The sequence below is a fragment of the Bombyx mori genome, chromosome 3 (assembly GCF_030269925.1).
Source record: "Bombyx mori chromosome 3, ASM3026992v2".
In the NCBI taxonomy this organism is placed as follows: Eukaryota; Metazoa; Arthropoda; class Insecta; order Lepidoptera; family Bombycidae; genus Bombyx; species Bombyx mori.
This window is the reverse complement of record NC_085109.1, coordinates 14,395,005-14,409,303: the sequence shown is the minus strand read 5'-3', so window position 1 is coordinate 14,409,303 and position 14,299 is coordinate 14,395,005. Positions and strand designations below refer to the sequence as shown.

At 38.3% G+C, this 14,299-nt stretch overlaps 1 protein-coding gene and 1 non-coding gene across 2 annotated transcripts; one reads left to right on the top strand and one right to left on the bottom strand.

Moving 5' to 3' along the window:
• Window positions 1-11,386: 11,386 nt before the first annotated feature.
• Window positions 11,387-12,200, bottom strand: LOC101737347 (calexcitin-2). The gene has a single exon (XM_004926597.2). It carries the CDS (start codon window positions 12,027-12,029, stop codon window positions 11,490-11,492), a length of 540 nt encoding a protein of 179 aa, XP_004926654.1. The 5' UTR covers window positions 12,030-12,200; the 3' UTR covers window positions 11,387-11,489.
• A 711-nt stretch (window positions 12,201-12,911) lies between these two features.
• Window positions 12,912-13,001, top strand: Mir3235 (microRNA mir-3235). Its single transcript, NR_107521.1, has one exon. It is a non-coding gene; the product is annotated as a microRNA mir-3235 (primary transcript).
• Window positions 13,002-14,299: the final 1,298 nt, after the last annotated feature.

Sequence of the window (14,299 nt, the reverse complement as noted above, 5' to 3'; positions counted from 1 at the left end):
AACGCGACCCACTGAGAAGATCCGGCGAGAAACTCAGTGGGCTGCGTCTGAGGGTTTAGAACGCGCAGCTCAACAAACAAGACATTTCGGCATCTGATTAGGAATTTCATTTCTTTTTATTTATTTAATGTTATTGCATAGATTGGTGGACGAGCTCACAGCCCGTCTGGTGCTAAGGGGCTACCGGAGCACATAGACATCTACAACGTAAATGCCGCCACCCGCCTTGAGATATGAGTTCTAAGGTCTCAGTATAGTTATAACGGCTGCCACGCCCTTCAAACCGAAACGCATTACTGCTTCATGGCAGAAATAGGTAGGGTGGTGGTACCCACCCGCGCGGACTCACAAGAGGTCCTACCACCAGTTCACCACCCCCTCCTTTTTTTTTTTTTTTTTTTTTTTATTGCCTTTGTAGGCAGACGGGCATACGGCCCACCTGATGGTGAGTGGTTACCGTCGCCCATGGACTTCAGCAATGCCAGGGGCAGAGCCAAGCCGCTGCCTACCGCTTAATACTCCTCTAAGTGGTCGATCAGTCGATCAGTCCTGAGATATTCCTGACGAGTGATACCAAGGTCTTTGGCTCGGAGCCGTAGATAACATTATTGAGACTATACCTACCTCATGTCACGAAATGAAGTTAATAATTTATTAGTTATAATTTCAATTTTACCAATATAAATTCATACGGATAGTAATTATGAAACCCTTTATCAGTAACAGCATTATGATCGCGGCGACGTTGAAGTGGGGAAGCAATGGTATAATTATTTTATACTACACGAGGTATCGTGAAACACTTGAACATATTATTTTACAATGTAATGATACCTTTTGAAATATTTTACAGTTGGTCAATTAAATTTTATGATTTAGTTATTTTTTATTTATTAAGTTTTCTTCCATTAATGTGTACTTTATTAGACCTGTGGTGGTGGCGGTGGCGTTTAACTACCAGTTTTGACTTCATGCTGCGTGGTGGCCACCCCAAACCGAATGAATCGTAAACCCACCTCTGGAAGCACTACCAGGCACTACCTACCGTAATGCAAATGTCTTAAACTTCCATCGAAGAAAGATATGACACAGTGCTAAGTCATCACATTGGCACGAAGCTCATTATTCTAAAACTTTAAATAACGCATCAACGTTACATACCACTACCTATTATGCTTAGAAATTTAACAAAAGTACGCTTTCGAAATAAATGTATGCAAAGTCGAGTGTCTATTTTATACACGGCTGAGACCTTAGAACGTGGATATTCCAACTGCCATAAAGTGTGGAGATATTCGTCGCCTCAAATATTTATCAAGAGTGTAAGTTGGAGCCACGAAAGCAGAAGTTTCACATCACATATTCACTACAGTTTATTTATTAAAAATTACATAAAGGTTTGGTTTGGTTTGGTTTGAGTTTGTTCTTTTTTTTTGTTTTGTTGTTGTTGTTTGTTATTCTTTTGTTCATGCACCTACCATGCATTATCTCTGCACCACCCTATGGTCGACTGGAAGAGAATGCCCATGGCATTAAGTCCGCCTGTGTACAAGTTTTGTTTTGTGCATAAAGTATATATAAATAAACAAAATAAATAAAGAAACAAAACTGCTAATCTCGCCTTAAAACAAAAATATAAAACATGACATTTTTGTACAACAATATATTTCTTATAATAGTATTTTCTTGGGTTTTCGCGGTGCTAAATAAAACTATTTTTACGGTTTAATCTCACATTTCTCGCATCTTTTTATTGTCCTTATATAAATAATTTCCAACCTTTCGAGTACTTTACAGGTTTTGTGATCGCGGACGACGCCAGTCTTAAAAGTAGTTTTAGTTTTTATAAGTACATATGTAGGAATACACGACAAAGGGAAGATCTTCTACCGAACGGGTGATATTGCTCGGTAGACCGACGCCGACGGTCCGAATGTTGTTGTTCGGAACTTGTATATCTTGAAAATGTCGTAAGCGAGATTCAGCCGTCTATCAAATATCTTGCGTTATATGATGGCTACCCGCCACACATGAACAGTAATTTCACATCTGTAGATGTTAATATTCTCTCTTCGTGGAAGACAGAAAATGTTAGCACGGAATAACAGGTACGTATTTATTTACTTTGAAACAAAACCCTAACCAAGCGATATATTTTTCGCCGAGTAAGTACGTCGCACGTCTTACTCATTAAGCCGCGGATGAAGATCAGAAGACCAGAAACCTTCGTAGGTATGTAATTTTTAAATTCCATTTGTAAGAAAAAAAATCACTCATTTCATGGCCACAACGATTCGAAGTCTCGATGCTAGACGTCAGAAAATGAAACAAAGTATGGACCGAATATTTTAAATATTATCTATATGTTTTCATTATTTTACCAAGCTCTGGCAACTTCTAGATCTTGAATATAGGTGATATATTTCGATCCAATTAAATCATATAATACAAATCTTAATTATATTGGTTTGACTGCAGTCCTTCCTATAACTTTAAAGTCATGATTGCTGACGGCATAACTAGACTGAAATGGGATACTTCCTTACTAATACTACGCAGGGAAGGTTTTCAAGGATGGGCTAGGTAGAAAAGTTTTAAGAAGTCGTCGTGGCCTAAAGGTTAAGACGTCCGGTGCATTCGTGTTGAGCGATGCACCAGTGTTCGAATCTCAAGTGGGTACCAATTTCTCTAATGAAATACATACTCAACAAATGTTCACGATTGACTTCCACGGTGAAGGAATAATATCGTGTAATAAAAATTAAACCCGCAAATTTTCAATTTGCGTAATTACTGGTGGTAGGATCTCTTGTGAGTCCGCACGGATAGGTACCACCACCTTGCCTATTTCTGCCGTGGAACAGTATTGCGTTTCGGTTTGAAGGGTAGAGCAGCCTTTGTAACTATACTGAGACCTCATATTACCACACTCATATGACCACAACTTATATCTCAAGTTGGGTGGCGCATTTGCGGTTGTAGATGTCTATAGGCTCCAGCAACCACTTAACACTAGGTGGGCTGTGAGCTCGTCCCCCATCTAAGCAATAATAAAAAATAAAATAAAAAAAGCCATAAGAATCATAACATTCTGTCTGACTTAAATATTAAATGGGGCTCTGAGATCACACCTCCTCGAGCTACTCCTGCTCCTGTTATTGGTGAATTTGTATCCATCCATGGGAATACTTTCACCAGTTTTTCAACCTACGTAATTTCTACTGATATGGCATTGTAAGCCGATTGTAAGCTTTTCTATGAGATACAGTAACCACTTAACATCGGGTGAGCTTAGACTTCGTGTACCTATGGGTGTAACTTTTTTTTATTGCTTAGATGGTTGGACGAGCTCACGGCCCACCTGATCTTAAATGGTAAATGCCGCCACCTATCTTGAGATTTAATGATTATTTTAAGATGATTCCTCATTGCTACTGGACATTCTGTGAGCTGACATTCACAACTAAAATGAATTTCCTTCTAGTAAGATATTACCACTAAAAATAGGTTTGAAGTCGAGTTGTATCGCACATACAAATTTATTTTTATTAGTATATACTATAGTATTCATACTTCAAAACGACACACAATAGAATAATGCAGTTTACATGCGTACTTCGAATTGGACCGAAGTCCGAGCCCCACTGCATCGTCCAGGAGCGCTAAGAATTTAATTGGATGTGGCATTAGCGCATGCAAACTAGCCACTACAACTCCTTTTATTTTAAAGTATTACGTATTTATTAACCAGGATGCGAGTATCAAAATTCTTCAAATCACAAATCAGAACTTATTGTGTATTTGGTAAAATACTTATTTTTATTACTTAGTAGCTGACCCGGCAAACTTCGTAGTGCCTCAATCGATAAATAAAAGTCCTAAACTTTTGTACAAAATAAACTTAAAACAAACAAAAGGAATCCGTCCGACGGGGGACACGTCAAAGGGAAAACAAAATTGTTATTTTTATTTAATTTCGAGCATTTTCATATTTATCTTCTTTTTTTTATTGCCCATGTAGGCAGACGAGCGCATGGCCCACCTGATGGTGAGTGGTTACCGTCGCCCATGGACTTCAGCAATCCCAGGGGCAGTGCCAAGCCGCTGCCTACCAACTATCTACCTACCGACCTATCTACCTTTTAAACCTTCTCTGGACTTCCACAAATAATTCAAGAGCAAAATTAGCCAAATCGGTCCAGCCGTTCTCGAGTTTTAGCGAGACTAACGAACAGCAATTCATTTTTATATATATAGATGACATCATACAATCAAAATGGTCACAAAAACGCAGAGCAAATGAGCGCTCTGGTTTTAATGGTGTACTCTGCTTCGGTGATCAAAATTGATGATATCTTAATCGAATAACGATACAGCGCTTGTATACGAATCCTAATGGAAGTAGCCGGTACGTTGGAATCCATCGATCATTGTATCTAGTCTTTTAATTGTGATGATAGGCAGGTAAGGCTCCTGAAGTCTATGCAAATAACAGCGTTAATACTGCCCAACATAAAACTTATATTTCAAATCTCAGTTACGTTGCAAAAACGCGTATCTTACCCTTCAAACCTGCAGGCATGATTTCCCGATGATCAGCAGAACTGGAGCTAGAGGTGGTACTAACCAAACGAGCTCCCAACACGCTGTACCATCATCATTTAATTTTATCCATCTTAATAAGCTTGTCATTAATAATAGATTGGTGCGCGAAAATTCTAACCAAAATAACGGTGAAAAATGTTGCAGTATGTACCACGTCACCTCGTGCAGTCATAGATAGTAACACAGTATTGACGCATTCCATTATCGCACAATTACTTGTAATTTCGATAAGAATTTTAAGCAGCTCTATGAAAATTCACTTGTATGATTAAGAATAAAAAGTATTTTCTTGAAAGTGGACCTCAGAGACTTACTGTGCACGTCTTAAATGGCAATAATTTATGAGTTTTCTTTCAGTATACCAGGTAAGTAAAATAGACATATCGAGCAAGCATGACTGCAGCAAAGTTACTGGTGGTAGGACCTCTTGTGAGTCCGCACGGGTAGGTACCACCACCCCGCCAATTTCTGCCGTAACCCAGTAATGCGTTTCGGTTTGAAGGGTGGGGTAGCCGTTGTAACTATATTGAGGCCTTAGAACTTATATCTCAAGATGGGTGGCGCATTTACATTGCAGATGTCTATGGGTCCAGTAACCACTTAACACCAGGTGGGCTGTGAGCTCTTCCACCCAGCTAAGCAATAAATAAATAAAAACATAAGTATAAAGAGGTGCCGCCCGTACTGGATATACAAAATATCTGCCATTTTAATTACGAACTACGATACTATCGATCTCGATACAACGATAAAATAAAAAATCCTTTTAAAAAAATTCAAACCCACAAATAAATAAATTTGTGCAATTACTGGTCGTAGGGCGTTTTCTGAGTCGGCACGGCTAGGTACCACCCTGCCTATTTCTGCTGCGAAGCAGTAGTTTCTTGCGTTTTGAAGGATAAAAGAGTCGTCTTCTTCTTCTTCTCTTCTCTATTCTTCTTCTCTATCTATATCTTCTCTTCTATACTATAAAGAGGAAAGATTTGTTTGTTTGTTTGTTTCGAATAGGCTCCGAAACTACTGGACCGATTTGAAAAAATATTTTTCCATTAGAAGCCGACATTGTCCCTGATGAACATAGGCTACTTTTTTTTATTTTTGGAGTTTACTCCTTTAGAATCGATTTACATATATAGGCCCGGGGTATGAAAATTATGGGGACCAAAATCGTACTAGCATGTCACACGAAATGCGTTATGCGCCTGATTGCGCATGTCACACGAAATGCGTTATCGCAGGTGACGCCGGGCTGCTGCGCCGGCAGTCCGCCACAAAGCCTCGTACTGATCGCGCGTTTCTCTCATTATTGTATTTTCATATATTTGTTAGTCGTTTGTTTTGTGTCTCGTTAATTTGTTAATAATCTGTAGTGTATCGTGTTGTCGTAATATAGAACTATTTCTCGTATTGTTTCGTTTAATTTTTTATATCCAGTAAACTCCAGTCGTGCGTCGGAGCGGACACACACACTTTTTGAAGTGAAACTTCCTTATCGGCGTTGGAAAAAAATTTACCGTCACATTTTTCGGTTACGCGTCACATTTTTCCGTTACGCGCCATCTTTTTTGTATTCATGTCTATGATAATAAAATCCTTTTGTTTAAACTTTATCTAATTTAACTTTTTTGTATTCATGTCTATGATAATAAAATCCTTTTGTTTAAACTTTATCTAATTTAACTTTATTTAACCAATTTCTAGAAAGTTGCATGTAGATCATTTTTCGAAAAATAAGGCCATAAACAAGTTTCACTTCTTACGTGTGTACACTAGTACACGCACACATTTTATTTTTTATTTTTTTTTTTTGGTTTCATGACGTGTGTTTTAATGTTTCCGAAGCGAAGCGAGGGCGGGTCGCTAGTTATACTATAAAAGGCTTAGATCTCATATGAAGGCGGCGTTTAGTTAGTAATAGTTATGAGCCACTTATGACCAAGTGAGCTATTTTCGCTCATTCACCCGTCTACGCAATAAATTCAATTTAATTCGGGTACCCTCAAACTAATAACTTTTAATAACAACAACTTTTTTCTAAGCTAACGCCCAAATACTACCCTGATTTGCTAGTTTAAGGTTTATCGTTCCATTGGGCAATTGACATCAGATGAATAGAAGGTAAAGAAGGCCCTGCAACATGCAAGTCGGGTTGCATATAAACATGAGTATCTATGTACATGTTATATGATCCTCTGAGTAAACTAAATAACGTTGAAATACTTTTACTAGTAAAACCGGTCGTCGTTCTCGTCGAACCCGTCGCTTGCGACGAAGGGCTCGGCGAGTAAACTCACTCACAGACACAGCCCACTGAGTTTCTTGCCGGATCTTCTCCGCGGGTCGCGTTTCCGATCCGCTGGTAGATTCTACGAAGCACTGCTCTTGATAAAGTTAGTGTTAGTAACGTCGGTCAGGCTTGAGCCCCGTGAGCTCACCTACTAGTTAAGGTTACGCTGAAATGGTCTCTCAAGACTATCAGCTTAGGTAGGGAAAATCATCTCTTAAGGAGGATGTTGGCATTTACGTGGTTGATGTCTATGAGCTCCGGTAACCACTTAACACCAGGTGAGCCATGAACTCGTCCACCCAACTTACAAATCAACAAATCTTATAGTACGATGCGATTTTTACGATTTTTGTTAATGTTTCTCAAATAACTGGAAACTTGGAAAGGGGGCTCTATATTTTGTCAAGCTTGTAAAATTTCTTTAAAATAGATCTTGTCAGAAAAATAAAACAAGTAATCTCAATAACTCATAATCTTTGATCAGGACATTCATATTAAAAATCTGTATATTAATACGTGAAGCAAAAACTTTGTATCCCTTTTTACGAAAATTGCGCGGACGGAGGAGTATGAAATTTTCCACACTTATAGAGAATATAGAGAAGAGGTGCACAATGCTAATTTTTTTTTAAATAATGCATAAAAGATACATTAAATCAATAAAGAAAACATTACACACACTACATACCATGTATTTGACGCACATACGCATGCATACTATTTATTGTCAAACTTTTGTTCTTAACGTCTGTTGTCAAATTGAGAATAAATTAAATATTGTTTGTCTTTGTTAATATTTTTTTATAGTGTAGCCTTGGCGAAATTTGTAATTATAGAAGTATAAAATACAATCATAATAGTGTACAAACTTACAATTCCAATTAATTATAGTCGAATTTCGACTACTGCGGGACCACTAGTTTTTATTAATTGACATAAAAGTCGAGTTCGATTAGCTGCACAATCATTCGCTGCTCCGTGTCGTTGCGGGCAAACGTAACTGACACACGGGACGGATTCCGAATACATTGCTCTTTTTACCGCAAAAAAATACAATGCAGCTTTTCCTGACAGTTGAATTCTATCGATTCCTTTAGTTATCCTAAGCGGATGCTCCAAACATGAAATTGTGCTATTGACGTTTCAAAATCACCTCTTTATTGACTCTTTGTACTGGACCTCTTGTGCGTCCGCACGGGTGGGTACCACAACCCTGCCCATTTCTACCGTGAATCAGTAATGCGTTTCGGTTGGAAGGGTGGGCAGCCGTTGTAACTGTACTGAGATCTTAGAACTCATATCTCAAGGTGGGTGGCGGCATTTACGTTGTAGATGTCTATGGGTTCCGGTATCCGCTTAACACCAGGTGGGGCGTGAGCTCGTCTACTTAATAAGAGAGCAACCTCAATGAGGTTCCGTGACTCGTCCTAGCCCTGGCCTGTAGCTACCAGGAGTATCCTCAGGACGCAACTCGTGACGCCATCTCGTCCCCTTACCCCACCCAGATTCTATTCCAACAGGAATAAAACGATTTGTTTTTTTCTATCTACCTCTACAGGCTAACAAGATGCTCTAATTATCACCAATGAGAAAGAGGAATTCGACTGGACATACCAGTGCTAATATCGTCAACCTGTCCAAATTTGCTCCAAATCGCCAATAAAACTTGAATTTAGTTAGAATTAAGCAGAAGCACATTATTTTTTTTACATAAAACCTCATTGTTCTAGATCATAACCGTAACTTCTCCCGAAAATATTGATTCAAAAGTTATACTAGGCTCGTGACCGATAAAAAACGGTAGCTCACTAAGTTAGCGAGCGACCCACAATTTGAGAGATAAAATCCGGATTCGAGTAACTTTTCATATTTTAGGTTAATAAGTGGGTGATCACGTTATAAAACAGGTAGATTTAAACAGCGATTATGCGTAATAACGGTGTAATAAATATCCCGGAGCCACTCTTGGAGACCCTCCAGCTAGCCACTAGATCCTTCTGTTTTGGTACAAGTCATAAGAAAAAAATTATAACACAGCATGTGCATATTTATTCTTGGCTGTCCATTATCAGTTTACAGACATGCTACTGTTGGACATAAGTCTCTTCCAAAGTGATCACGATATGTCCCATTACTGGAAAATTAGATATGTAGAGTTATTTATTTATTACACTTCATGTAAAATTTACATTGGCGGACTTAATGCCTAAGGCGTTCTCTACTAGTAGACCAAAGGTAGTCGAGAGTAAATAGTGGTAGGTGCAATGAAATTTATATTAAGTTACAAATACATACACAAAAAAGTATATATTATTATATACATAGTTTAGAGTTATTACCCATATATTTATTAATATTGTTAATGATATCAACGACTCTTGGGTAATCTGCCGGGATACTGAATTAAATTGATACAATTTGAAACATTTGATACAGTGAAAACGATCGGCAAAGCAAATAGCTGCGAAGTTCAATACTGAGTTATTCTTAGAAAGAGCTATTAAAACCATACAACCATAAATCATAATTGTTTCTACAAAATGTCGTCCCAGTTCTTACTTCGATTTTATAAAACATATGGTCCAGAGTTAGAAAAAACTATAAAATCAAAAAACAAAAAAACCGAAAAAATTTAGTCCAATCTAAAAACATAAATCGCTCTCGCTTATAACTTAAATCGGACACGCAAACCCCGGGCGGAGGCTCAGCGCGATAATTTAGCTTGGTAATTAGCACTCGTCGTATTCCGACAAAAATGTCCATTTTATTCGTGCTGTTTCGCTAAATTATATTTTATTTATAACCGCTGTAAGTTTGTATCTTAAAGGGGATCTCTCGACCTATTTTACATTTGTTTATTTTGCAGTAGTTTCTGACACAGCAGTATGATAATTGAAAATGATTAGAAGCAAATACTTTTCATTGTCCTTTATTTGCTCGTCAAGGTTATCTTCACGTCGCCGTGGTCTAAAGGATAGGCCGCCCAGTGTATTCATATCAAGCTATGCGAGTTTGCCAGTGTTCGAATCTCGCTGGCAGGGACCATTTTTTCTAATGATATACAAATAACTCCACGATGAAGGAATTACTGGAAACTGGAATAAACTGAGACTTTTCGAACCCATTTCTCAAGGTGGCATGAGCGTTGTTGATATGTATGTGATCCGGTTACCACTAAACACCAAGTGAACTAGGAACTACACAAAATAAATTGAGAGTGATTTTCATCATTCATTGATTCTTAAAATCTCCTGACGACATATTATTTAAGTACATTTAATGTATATAATATGTAAGTAGGTCCCAATTTTTTTTTGAGTGAGTTTGATATTTTAGTGCCTTTGATTTTTTTTCATTTGAGTTGGGAATCGGTAAAGTTGTCTTTGGCTATTCATAGATGATGCTGGCTTATTAACAGACAATAAGGTGTAAGGAGAACATTTTCAACAAAATATGTTGTATAATATGTATTCTTATTTATGTATACTTTTATGTTTGGTATTCAAAATAGTTACGGTAAGGAACGATCATTAAAGCGCAATACATTTACACAAACACCAGACTGCCATAAACAATACAAACAATCGCACGCAGTACTATTTTTGTACACATCAATCTTTCATCAGACGCGACCATATTTACAAGGAGCACTTAATGCCGCTGAATCGCATAGAACAAGCAAAAACTAAAAATTCTGCGCATAAACTCGTTATTACTAAAGTTTGTCAAAGTCGAAAGTCCTTGAAGAACCCGAATACCTTAAGAAATAAACTAAAGGCCTAATTTAAATTGGAGATGTTAAGACTTATGATGAGTGGTGTAAATTTCGGCCATACTAAAGAGACAGAGGAATTAGATCGTTTAGAACGTTTAGAAGTTGGCTTTACAGCAGTACATACAGCATTTCAAACCCTTTAACCTCCCAACTGATTCTACCGTGCTTGAAGAGTTGGCAGACTTCCAATGTAATAAAGACTATAATGACACCATGTCTCAATGTTGATGGGGACGCCTTGTTGTGTCACTTGACTACATATCTGTAGGTTGTGAGTTCATCTACTCGTTAGTAGATTAGCTATAACGCTTTCGCCAATATTTATATCTTAAGCCCAAACTAAATGCCTTAGAAGTTTAATAAAGATTCTTCGAATTAAGTTAGCTTCAAGATACTGTCATGTTTAAAATAAATTCTTCAAGCATAACTAAAATAGGCTTTGAAGAATTTAAATAAGCTACAAGCAATCTTTGAATAATTAAAATAATACAAATTTTGAATACTTCAAATACACATACGGCGGCTCTTCAAATTTAACAGTCATCCAAAAATCTTGTGAAATTAAAATTAATTAATTTCTAATTACGAAAACTATAATTCAATTCTTGCTCTAAAAAAAGGTATGATTGACTTCTCCATCAAGAGCCTAGCGTAAGTGATATAGCTTGGTTGAACGCAAACCCGGTGCATTATATGTAGTTAAAAAAGGCAAAACAATATTGGATCCAATTGATTTTTTTATTAATAACAATACACTTAAATACGAGACCAACAAATTCTAAACACAGATCATAATTAAGATCACAATCAGTTCGCTATACTTCAGAAGCTGGTCTTCCCGAAGACAAAGTTTCCAGGGGCGTTCACATCCTCAGAAGCGAAATATTCTTTGAACAATTCCTGGAATTCAGCGAAGGAGACAGATGACTTGCCTTTGGATAGCTTCTGAAAAGCTGATGCAGCTTCAGCCTTGTCTAGACCAAAAGATGCGTAGACCGAAGAGAATTCCTCGCTGTCGATGGACCCGTCATTACTAGCATCCTCAAGTTGAAATATAAACTTGCAGTATAAATTCTGCCAGTCACTGGGGCTGCTGGAAAACTTCTCCCAGAGGGAAATCCACTCTTCTTTGGAGACTTGGCCGTCGTTATCGGTGTCAGCGCTGCTCAACCCATCCCAGACCTTCAAAAGCGTGTCTTGAACTTCTTTGTACTGAGCATCTCCAGCACTCCAGCCTCTCGATTTGGATATCCTTTCAATGGCAAGTTCAAAGTCCTTTTTATCAATGGTTCCGCTGCCATTGGTGTCGAAGAAAGCGGTGAAAACGTGCAACAACTTCTTCTTTCTAAAATCTGACACCATTTTGCTGATTTGTCTCGACTAATGAGTTCTTGTCACTTTTGATTGCCTTTATATAGTGTATCTGCCCCATGAAATCATTTCTTATCTATATTTTCTTGTATCCTAAGGTACATATTGACGTAACTTGCTGACACACTGTGCCTGCAATGCAGCATCGAATATTTTTTCTTTTTTTTGTAGGTTTTAGCGAACAAATTTTACTAAGGAGGTTACCATACCATTTATATGAATACTTATATGAGTGCATAACTATGTAGTCTACACTCAGCATGTGTGGACACGAGTTGAAGAAGAGAATTTAACATACCCAAACTAGGATTTTATTCTGTGTAAAATTGAAACACACACAAACGAGGGACGATGAAAAATTTCCCTATTATTAATATTGTATTAACAAATATGAAGACCGACCATTAATCAAAATCGAACCCGAGCTAGACGTAAATCAAGAAGGCAGTTAAATAACATTTCTTATGCCTAACGAAAATTAAATTCAAATTAGTTTTAAACTAAATGGAAGTACCTACGTTTTCTTCTTCTTCTTCTCGCTTCGGTTTCCTCAATACTGAAAGTAATGATCACCTCCTCGCAACAAGAGACTATTCTGGATCATTCCACGCCATTTACTCCTAAGTGCCGCCGAGTGTAGAGCAGCGTGAACTGTGGTGTCGAGGCTAGTGAGGTTTTTTTTTTTGCTTAGATGCTTAGATGGTTGGACGAGATCACAAGTCCACCTGGTGTTAAGTGGTTACTGGAGCCCATAGACATTTACAAAGTAAATGCGCCACCCACCTTGAGATATAAGTTCTAAGATCTCAGTATAGTTACAACGGCTGCCCTACCCTTCAAACCGAAACGCATTACTGCTTCACGGCAGAAATAGGCAGGGCGGTAGTACCTACCCGTGCGGACTCAGAAGAGGTCTTACCACCATATCTGGTCGGTCCAACGTCTCGGGCCTCTACCTCGTGGTAGGACTTCCATCCACCTTGTCAGTCACGAGTCATCATTAGCTTTCTGCTATGCGGCCAAACTATTCCAGAACTCTACGTAGGCAGATGATAGAAAGCAAGTCTTTATCTGGAGTTCTTGGAAAATCGACACGTTGGTGCGACGTACTATCCGGGGAATTCCTAGCATCTTTCGTCAGCAACACATCTCAACTGCACCAATTCGGTCGCGATCGGCTTTCTTCATGGTCCAGGTCTCTACACCATATAAGAATATGGAGAACACTAAAGTGGGTACAAGATTGTTCTTGGTTATCAGGGAGATGTTTGGAAAGAAATATAAAAATGGAAGTGCATAGATATTTAAATCATCTGGTCACTTTAACTTAAGGAGATAAAATACTTATATGGGTCAGTCGGCTTTTATTAGTGGGCTGACGAGTTCACAGCGACAGACCTTTGAAAAGGTAATCGTTGCTTAGAAGAAAAGACGCACGGTTTGTTCGTATCCAGCGATGTCACTAAGCCGCTGTTCGAAGCAGGTACGATAATGGTTGTTGTACAGTTGGCTGACCATGCACATGGTGCATCTGGCGTTATGCATCTATTTTGGCCTCACGCATTAGATGCTTCAACTTCATGTACGTCTCAAGTTAGGTGGTGGTAAGCTTCTGAGCATTCTGTTGCTTCAATTTAAATTTAAATGAACTAGATAGATGATAAAAAGATAAATAGAAGATAGCTAGGCGGCCGTAATAACATTGTGATGATTATTTGGCTCCGATCACCATTGAGCACCGGGTGGGCTGTGAGATCTTCACCCATCCAGATAAATGAAGAAAGAGTACTAATGGATAATAGAAAAGCGGTAGGACTAGTTAGCCCAGACCGATCGCTCACTACGAGCTGAACTGATGATTAAATTATAAGTAAGATCTATGTCTGATAGAGCATGTAATTAGAGCTACTTCCGCAACGGCGACTATAATGCCATATGAGCTGCAACCATTTAAAATCGAGCGGGCCGTGAGCTCGTCTGAGAACAATACCGAATTTCATTACAACAATTTACATTTTTGCTAAATCAGACAATTTAAATAAAGCCAAGGTTATTTTTGCTCGGCAAATTGTTCAGGATAACTATTTTATCTCTGAACACACACACAATTGTACAATGTTTGCGTTTTGATCTGTCATCGTTATCAATGCAACGCCAGTGTTACCATGCTAACCGTACGAAGCAGTGTAGTGGTAATGAACGAATCGACGAAATCCATCCAATCCAAGTCGTCGCGGCCTAAAGGATAAGACGTCCGGTGC